At 44.9% G+C, this 10,017-nt stretch overlaps 1 protein-coding gene across 1 annotated transcript in view; it reads left to right on the top strand.

The window, feature by feature from the left end:
* The first annotated feature begins 9,693 nt into the window (after positions 1-9,693).
* The window catches only part of Senp2 (SUMO1/sentrin/SMT3 specific peptidase 2), a 46,170-nt gene continuing 45,846 nt past the window's right edge, over positions 9,694-10,017 (top strand). Inside the window, 1 exon segment of the mRNA XM_013034795.1 lies at positions 9,694-9,982. Within this exon segment, the coding sequence (XP_012890249.1) occupies positions 9,882-9,982 (101 nt within the window). The 5' untranslated portion in view covers positions 9,694-9,881.

The raw sequence follows: 10,017 nt of genomic DNA on the forward strand, positions 1-10,017 counted from the left end.
TTTGCTCACTGCCAGCTCAGATCTCTAATCCAGAGGTGTGGTGGCAGCAGGAAGCAGAGGGAGGGACTATGGACACTGCAGACAGGGTTCCACCCCTTCAGAATCCTTGACTCCTCCCCTTTTTCAATACAAGGTCTGGTACTTTCTACCTTACACAATTTTATGCAGATCTGAATGTAATTTGCATTTGCAGGATGACGAGTTCAAAATAGTTTCATTCTTTGTGGGCGGTTTATTAGTTGTTTGGCTTGGGTGTGTTGAAATCAAGTATGATCTGAGATCTTCCCTCTACTCCTTGTGAATGAAATGACAATCCAATTAGTATTCTGTTGGCCTGAGCTTACAAAACCATTTTTTATGTTAATTTATAGAAGGTACTACTAGATTTTTATTAAAAGCATTTCATTATGCCAAATTATAATTGCAAAATATATCTATGCTTCAGATTTTTTAATTGTGTTATATTTACAAGTTAAATGTTTCTCTTTCATTTTTTCTTCATTTTATTTTTTTCTTCCTTCCTTCCTTCCTTCCTACTTTCCTTCCTTCCATCCTTCCCTCTTTTTGCTCCTCCTCCTTCTCTTTCTCCTCTTCCTCTTTCTCACACATCTCAAAGGTTGTTAAATGGACTAAATGACAAAATATAGCTGAATCCTTAGTTTCATGCCTACTACCAAGGTAAGGTCTTCCATTACCAAGAAAGACTACCTACCTGGCCACACAACCACAATGCCCCCTCCACTCAGAAGGCAGGTTAGTCTATAAACCTAGGTCTCCACATCTGAGGATTGAGGCTCAAAGCCAGCCTAAGCAGACAAATCTAAGAGACTTGTGAGCAACCGCTGTGGAAAAACAACAACAAACAAAACAACAACAGAAGGCCCTGAGTTCATGTCTCAGAATATACAGCACACACACACACACACACACACACACACACACACACACACACACACGGCAGGCTGACAGTGTTGATAGGAGGGATTCAGGGATTAAGAAATGAAGGATTCCTTGAAGTTAGGATGTTTCAGGTGAAAGACTTTGGTCCACACCTTGGTTTTGTGTTTTGTTTGGAGAAACTGATTAAGGGAATATAAATAGGAAAATCAAATCCATAATTTACCAAGCTTTTTTATTTCCACATGGGCTAAACCTTAGTGATTTGAAACACCCTCTGAAACAAAGGAAAACTTGTCTCACATTACTCTTAGGGAATTGTTATGGACTACATGGCTTCCTGTTGGTCGATGTACTTACCTGACAAATATTTGTTGAGTTCCTATCAGTTTTAACTACCATGCCAAGTGTTTATCTAGACAGAACAATGAACAGGTTTTTGGTGGTGGGGGGGAGGTAGCAGGGAAACAGCCAGGAATAAGAATAAGAATCAAAGTCAGATCAGATGTCAATGGCTCGTGCCTATAATTCTAGCTACTGAGAAGGCTGAAATCTGAGGATCTTGGTTTGAAACTAGGCCTGGGAGGATTAATTATCAAAAAGCCAGCAGAGAAACTGTGGCTCAAGTGGTAGAGCACCAGTCTTAAGCAGAAAAGCTAAGAGAAAGTGCACAGGCCTGAGTTCAAGCCCCAGTACTGGTACGCGCGCGTGCACACACACACACACACACAAACACACACGAATAAGACTCATTCCTGTTTGGAATTCTCTTCATGCTACAATTAATGGTCAGTGCATACATGTTACACTAACCACCTTGCTGTGTGCTTTTTTCTTCTTCTGATGGGCACAACCGCATCAGAATTAGGGACAGAGCCTTTCCCTTCTTGTTTCCATTACTGGGAATAGCATTTAGTCTTGAAGAATGGGTATGACTGTAAAGAGCTAGGTGTCAGTGGCTCATGCCTATAACTAGCTACTCAGGAGGCTGAGATCTGAGGATCAGGGTTCAAAGCCCAGGGAGGAAACGTCTGTGAGACTCTTATCTCCAATTAACAACCAAAAGCCAGAAGTGGAACTATGGTTTATATGGTAGAACAGCTAACCAAAGCAAAAAAGCTAAGAAGAAACTGAGTTCAAACCCCAGGACAGGCTCTAAATAAATAAAGAAATAAAGAAGCAATTGTTTAAAAAAAGTTTAATACAAGGAACCTTAAAGTTGTGTGTACCTGTGTGTGTTGGTGCTATTGTTATTATTGCTATTGTTGTTGTAAATCTAATCAGTGGCCTTAGGTATATAAAGTAAGGGCTCCACCTTTGAGTTGCGTTCATAACCTCACAAGTGATTCTTTAGTAATGGAAGAGTTCTGTACCTTAATTGTGGTGGTAGCTGTAAAAATTTACACAAGCAGTAAGATTACATAAACTATGCACACACACATATGCATAATATACATACATGTATGCATGTTATGCTAATAAAATCCAAACGATGTCTTTGGGTTTTACTAATGTTAAATTCTTTTTATTTTGGAAGTACACTACCAAGCCAGGCACCAGTGGTTCATACCTGTAATCCTAGCTACTCAGGAGGCTAAGTTCAAAGCCAGGCTAGACAGGAAAGCCCATGAAACTCTTATCTCTAATAAACCACCTGAAAACCAGAAGTGGTTCTGTGGCTCAAATGGTAGAATGTTAACCTTGAGCTGAAGAGCTGAGGGACAGAGCCCAGAGTTCAAGCCCCATAACCACCACCAACAACAACAAAAAGAAAGTACACTACCCGTTATGCAAGATGTTAAAATTTGGGGAAGCTAAGTTAAGGGACATTCCTTGTACTATTTTTGCAACTTCTGTGACCCAATAATTATTTCAAAATAAAACATGTGTTTAAACTCTCCCCCCCAAAAGAGGTCAACTCATAATCATTTGAAAGAACCTTTCTTAAACATATTCTGAGGAAATCGTTTATCTGCTTCAAGATTACCACAATCCTATGCCCTTGATAAATGAACATAGTTCAAGAATGTCACAATTTCCCTCATTTATGTTCTGGCTCCCACTCCCTGTTTTTGTTGTTGTTGTTTTAATGCCTTTTTTTTTTTTAACCTAGAAATCACTGATCACAGACAGCAGAGTAGAAAGTGGGTAGAAAAGCTTCTAAATGAAGCCGGGTGCTGGTGGCTCACGCCTGTAATCCTAGCTACTCAGGAGGCTGAGATCTGAGGATCCCGGTTTAAATCCAGCCCAGGCATGAAAGTCCGGGAGACTCTTATCTCCAATAATACACCAGAAATCCGGAAGTGGCCCTGTGGCTCAAGTGGTAGAGCGCTTTCCTTGAGTTGAAGAGCACAGGGACAGTGCCCAAGTCCAGAGTTCAAGCCCCATGACCAACAACAACAACAAAAAGAAAAGCTTCTAAATGAGTGGACATAAAAAGCCAGGTGTGGCAATAAAAAGGAGCTGAGAAGAGATGGTTTTATGACGGTGTCGTATCTACAACCAGGAAGGTGACCTCTGGCCCCACCCATCCTGGTCTGTAGGCTTTGTGCTAGTAGCTCACTCACTAAAGTACCTTTGTCCCTGGAGTCCAACTTTAGAACAAGTCTGTTTCCTCAATTTATATCCTACAAGAGAATTAGGGTAAACTTTCCCTGAGACCATCCCATTCTCTACCTCCGTTTCTTTTATTCATGCATGTTAGACAATCTCTCTACTATTGAGCTATATTCCTAAACCTTTCATTTTTTTATTTTTCTGACAGAGTTTTGTTAAGGTGCACAGGATGGCTTTGAATATTTGATCCTCCTACTTTAGCCTTCAGTGTAGGTGGGATTACAGGCATACACCACCACACCTGGATTGTTTCACTTCTTCATTCTTTCCTTTATGTACATTTCTGGACTCCTACGCCTTTAAAATAAATAAATAAGGAAAAGTAGAACACCATTCCTTATTTTAAGGAGACAGTTACAGTAATAATGATAATGATCTTTATAGTATTATTGGGTGGTAGTTTTAATTTGATAGTGTTCCTGATGTTCCAAATAAAAAAGAATGCTACATCATTTGCAAAGAAATGGATGTTGAGTTAAGTAAAATAAGTCAGGCCTAGAGAGACAAAAGATACATGTTTTCTCTCAGATTTGGAAGTTAGAACTAATTTGTAAATGTACAATTAAATGCATACAGGGTTGTATGCAAGTGCACACAAATGTATCAGTTGAGGTACAGTTTTGCAAGGGAGAATTCAAATGGTGTAATTCCTTAGAAAGCCAACAAAACAAGCACCAGCAAACAGGTACTTAAAAGGTATTGGGGGAGGAGGTCTAGAGGAAGGAGATAGACGAATGAAGAGAGGAAGGGGAAATGCAGTCATACTATGAAATCAAGAAAATTGAGGGGAGGGGATTGGGTTGGAAGGGAAGAAGATGAATGATGAAAGGGTGACATCAATCAAGAGACACTGTATTCATGCATCAATTTGTTGTACAACTACTTGACGATAATAAAAATAAAAGTTTTTTGCTGGGAAAGTGGCTCAGTGGTAGAGTGCTTGCCTTGCATGCATGAGGCCCTGGGTTCCATTCCTCAGCACCACATAAGCAAAAAGAAAAAAGCCGGAAGTGGCGCTGTGGCTCAAGTGGTAGAGCGCTAGCCTTGAGCTGAAGAGCTGAGGGACAGTGCCCAGGCCCAGAGTTCAAGCCCCGCCCCTCTCCCCCCCCCAAAAAAAAGATATTTGAGAGAGTGAGGGAAAGGGGACATTATGCAAAAAGAACCGTACTCTTTACCCGACTTATGTAACTGTAACTCCTCTGTAAATCACCTTTTTTTTTGCCAGTACTGAGGTTTGAACTTAGGGCCTGGGCATCGTTCCTGAACTTCTTTTGCTCAATGTTAGCACCCTACCACTTGAGCCACAGTGCCACTTCCAGCTTTTTCTGTTTATGTGGTGCTGAGGAATCAAACCCAGGGCTTCATGCATGCTAGGCAAGCACTCTACCACTAAGCCACATTCCCAGCCAGCCCCTGTACACCACCTTTATAATAACAATAAAAATTTAAGAAAACAATTACTCAATAAAAGTATTAAAAATAAAATTTAAAAGATATTAAAAAAAAGAATTGAACAAAACACACCAGTAGGGCTGGGAAGGTGGCTCAGTGGTAGAGTGCTTGCCTTGCATGCATGAGGCCCTGGGTTCAATTCTTCAGCACCCCATAAGCAGAAAAAGCCAGAAGTGGCGCTGTGGCTCAAGTGGTAGAGGTCTAACCTTGAGCTGAAGAGCTAAGGGACAGCGCCCAGGCCCTTTCAGGCCTCACAACCGACAAAAAAAAAACACACCAGTAGTAAGGACAAAGTATGAGTTTACTGAAACTAAGGAGCCTGCAAGTAGGCCTACAAAAGATTGCTCCAAGGTCCCAAGGAATGTGTTCTAGAACAATTTATGGTTGTTTTGGGTTTAAGAGAGGGTTCAAGGGTCCCTCCCAGAAGAGAAGCCCTTCTTGATGGACAGTTTTGAGTGTCAGATTATGGTCATGTATTTTCAACCAAATGGGCCCATTCCCATAATGCATTGTTTTAATGATATTAATGATGTGCCAGGAATAAACATGAGGCTCTAATAGGTTTGTTGTTTCTTTTCCCCCTGAAAAGTTGTGTGAGGACAGAGTAAAGGATCCTCCTCTCCTATCCAGGGCCAATCTTTTTATGTATCTAAAGATAAAAGATGACGGATTGAGTCCCACCTTCTTCCCCAGGGTCAAGCAAAGCACCAGGTGTGTGCTCAAGTGCTTGTCCACAAGTAGGTCATTCCAACCTTGGCCCCTAGGAGACAATAGCCCCCACACCCAGCATTCCACTGGAGGCCTGGCCAAGGACATCGCCCTTGATCCCAAGGAGACCATAGCCCATTTTTTATTCTCACCCCCAAATCCAGCCCCTTTGTACGACCTCCGAACCCGTGGAAGGTCTGTGCTCCTGCTGTTCTTCAATCAACAGTCCTTGCCTGTTGGATCAAGTCCGGCCTATTCCTTTTCCGTTCTCCATTTTCCCAACATGTGGTGCCGAAAGACTCAGAAGGGGAAAAGCGCCTGGAGTAACTGGCTCCCTCTGCCGTCTCCTGGCGGCCTCTCATGGAGCCTTTTACCTTCGCTTTGCAAGGCCTTCCATCAATGGGAGCGCAGAGCCTTTGGAGCTTACTTGGGGCTAAACAGCCACCTGAAAGACCCCATGGCCTTTGCCTCCATGAGCGGTGTATGCGGTGAACCGCCACCCCTTGTAGCTTGAGGTATTACTGGCCCCCTGCGTAAACCCAGAAAAGACCTTCTTCTCCCCCTATTCTCTCTCCCTCACCAGGTCCCGAGACAATCTCCAGGCAGGAGGCTCTTCGCCATTTAACCAGCTCCTCCACCCAATGTCCTAAAGCCCTCAGGACAAGGTAACCAACCCCAGTTCGTCGTGGAGATGCCCGACACGAACCTGCCCACCCTCCCTTCCTGTCTGTGGGGTCCCCAAGGACTCCGGGAGTTTTACCCTTGCTTGACCCTCTGACATCCTTTAATTAGGACTTTGGGGACGCCCTCTCCTAATTATTGGGATCCATCTGTTCACCTTCCCAAAGCTTTAGGGACGCCTACAAGCAGTGAACGGAGGCCCCATAGCCCTGCCAAATTTTCCGAAATGGGCTTTAAATTGTTCCCAGAGACACCCAATGGTTTGCCTGCTGTCTAACCGTAAGACCCGTGGGCTGACTGATGTACAACCAAAAAAAAAATTGACTTGTTTATCTATTGAAATCGGCCTCACTATCCTTTAGATAATGGCTGGCCTTCCTTGGCCTGAGTTCAGAATCGTCAGTTTAAATATTCTCACTCATTTAAACAGTTCTCCAACGAAAGTGAGGAGTCTGAGGCCCCCTAAACTCAAGTCCTCCTCTACTTCCCTCTGCTCATCCTGTTCTGCCCACCAAGTCCTTCTCTGCCACAAGCCTCCCAGCTACCAACAAAACAAAACATAAACAGGAATGACATTATAATTTTACCTTTCCTTTACAACAACCAAAGACAAATAAAAAGCAAAGAAAGAGAGCTTACCAAAACCAGTGTAGAAAGAAGGAAAGAGTATAAGGGAGAGGGCTCCCTAGTGGTGTGACAAATGATGGGCCCTAAATGACAGGAAGGAGCAGATCTGTGGAAAATGTAAGATACCAAACAGCGGAGTTACTTATTCGATATGGGAAGGGAGAGAAGGAAAAGAAAGATGAACATATACCCGGACCTAGCCCACGTCTTCACCTGCACTAAATATATTAGATCAGCCAACATATCCGAGAAACCAGTTTCATTAACTTCGTTTTATAGACCAGGAAGCAGGCCTTTAGAGTCTGGTGTTATTTCTCCACAAGATTCAGCCTAAGCCATTTGCAGTCAATATACTAAAGTTTTGTGGTGAAATCTAAGATAAAAAAGGAGTGCACTTACTTTGGGTTGAACACCGTGGTCATTGAGCTACATTTCTCTCCCCTAAGAAGGCAAGTTGGCTGGCACCTGTGGCTCACACTTGTAATCTTAGCTACTAAGTGTTAGCATTATCCCCACCTCCAGTCCTCGGCTCCACCCAAACCTGAGCTCCTCCCTATCCTAGAGTACCCACCAAATAGCAGGCCACTCCCTCTCTCTGACCCAGACCTACCTGTGCAGGTCACTAGCCCCAGAGCTACTCACCTGGATAGGGGCAGATGCCATATGCTCCCTCTCCCTGGGGGAGATATGGCCCTCTAACAAACCTTACAATAATCTTTCTCCTGTGCCTGGCTGCCTCCACGTGGTCCCCTGGGATGGTCATGATGGATCCTAACAGTCAGAAGGCTGAGATTTGAGGATCTTGGAATCCAGCATCTCCAATTACCCAGCAAAAAAGCTGGGAGTATAGGTGTAGCTTAAGTGTTAAAATACAGGTCTTAAGTGAAGGCAGTATTAGGCCCTCAGCTCACTCTGTGAGGCCAAGGTTGTAATTAGATTGAATAAGATCAAAGTCATAGAATTAAGGGAGCATATTTTATTCAAATAGTAGAGAGTTAGTTCATTAATTTTCAGGGTGGTCCATGACATTGGATTTTAGGAACACTAAGCTCAAACCAACTAAACCTCATCCGTGGGTATCTATAATCCTTTTTTTTTTTTTATTCCAGTCATGGGGCTTGAACTTTGGGCCTAGGCACTGTTCCTCAGCTCTTCAGCTCAAGGCGAGTAGTCTACCACTTTAGCCACAGTGTCACTTCTGGTTTTTTGGTGGTTTATTGGAGATAAGTCTCACGGACTTTCCTTCCCAGGCTGGCTTTGAACCGTGATCCTCAGATATAAGCCTCCTGAGTAGCTAGGATTACAGGCATGAGCTACTAACACCTGGCTGGTAGCTATAATCTTTTAAGGGTCTAGAGATAAATGCTTCAAAAGGGAAAATTTTGCAAATCTAAAGAATAGATTGGGGTGGGAGGTCTTTTTTTTTGGGGGGGGTCCAGTCCTGGGGCCTGAACTCTGGGCCTGGGCACTGTCCCTCAGCTTTTCAGCTCAAGGCGAGCGCTCTACCACTAGAGCTACAGCGCCACTTCCGGTTTTCTGGTGGTTTATTGGAGATAGGAGTCTCACAGTCTCTCCTGCCGGGGCTGGCTTTGAACCGCGATCCTCAGATCTCAGCCTCCTGAGTAGCTAGGATTACAGGCGTGAGCCACCAGCGCCCAGCTGCCTAAGAGATTCTTATCTCCAATTAACCACCAAAAACCTCAAAAACAACAACAACAACAACAACTGGAAGTGAAGTTGTGGCTCAAGTGCTAGATTTCTAGCCTTGAGCACAAAAGGTCAGGGACAGCACCCAGGCCTGGCACAATAAAAGAGAGAGAGAGAGAGAGAGAGAGAGAGAGAGGACTTTTGCTTAGCATTCTCATCGGCCAGCCCATCAGAGATGAAGTGTATTAGAAGGCTACAGGTAGCTTCTCATTCTTTCTCTTTTCTTTTTTTTGCCCCCTCTTTTCCTGATGGTACTTGGATTTGAACTCAGAATCTATTACTTGAATCACATCCTTAACCCTCAGCCTGGTTTCTACGAAACCTTCCTTAGGAACTCGGTCCTTTTTCTGCTGCGCCCTCGCGTTTTCCTCTTTCGCTCCACTGCACTTTGCACACTCCTTTAACCCAGCAGCCCATGATGTAGTATTCTAACATGTAATTATCTATACACTTACCCTTCCACGCAGACTGACCTCCAGGGCGTGGGACTGGCTCTGGTACTCAGACCTAGGTTCAAATTCCAACCGTGGAGTTCCTGACTTTGTAATCTTAGGCAAGTTTTAATTGCTCTGCACCCTATTTCCTTCACGGTCATAAGATTTCCTACGGCATTAGGTTGCAGGGAGACGGGGGTGAAAAGACAAAATATGAGAGGCATCTGCAAAATAAAGGGCGCTTCAACCCACACATATTTGTTAATAAACGAGATCTATCTTTATCGCAAGAATTCAGCACCAACAGCGCTCCGGATAGAAAAAAACCTCTTCCTACAGACCCCCAACAACCGCACACATGATCCGTGGGCCTTGTCCCTCTGGCCGAACCAGGATTGGCTGGGCCGAAGAGAACGCCCCGCCCACAGACCTCCTAGTCTTATCAGCGATTGGCTGAGGATCGTCGGGTAGGCGTTCTCCCTGGGCTCACGTGCTGAGGGAGGTACCAGAGTGCGCACGCGCGGATGGGGAGCGAAGCCTTCCGGCGGGGTGGGAGGAGGTGACGTTGGAAGTGGTGGCGGGCGGGGGCCTCCTACCGTAGTTGAGGGGACGTTGAATGTAAGGGCCCTCGGGTCGCGTCACCAGCCAGCGACTGAGGCTTGGCGGTGGTGGCCGTAGCGGCGAAGGCGGCAGCGGCGGCGACAGCTCTGGGGTTTGCGTCTCGGGGTGTGTCGGCCGCCGCTGCTGCTCGGGCCTGGTATGTACAGATGGCTGGTTAGGATTCTCGGCACCATTTTCCGTTTCTGCGACCGGTCGGTGCCCCGAGCTCGGGCGCTCCTCAAGAGGCGGCGCTCGCACAGGTGAGGCGGGCGAGGCGGGCGGGGGCTGGCGCGGG

Source organism: Dipodomys ordii, unplaced genomic scaffold (assembly GCF_000151885.1).
Source record: "Dipodomys ordii isolate 6190 unplaced genomic scaffold, Dord_2.0 Scaffold196, whole genome shotgun sequence".
In the NCBI taxonomy this organism is placed as follows: domain Eukaryota; kingdom Metazoa; phylum Chordata; class Mammalia; order Rodentia; family Heteromyidae; genus Dipodomys; species Dipodomys ordii.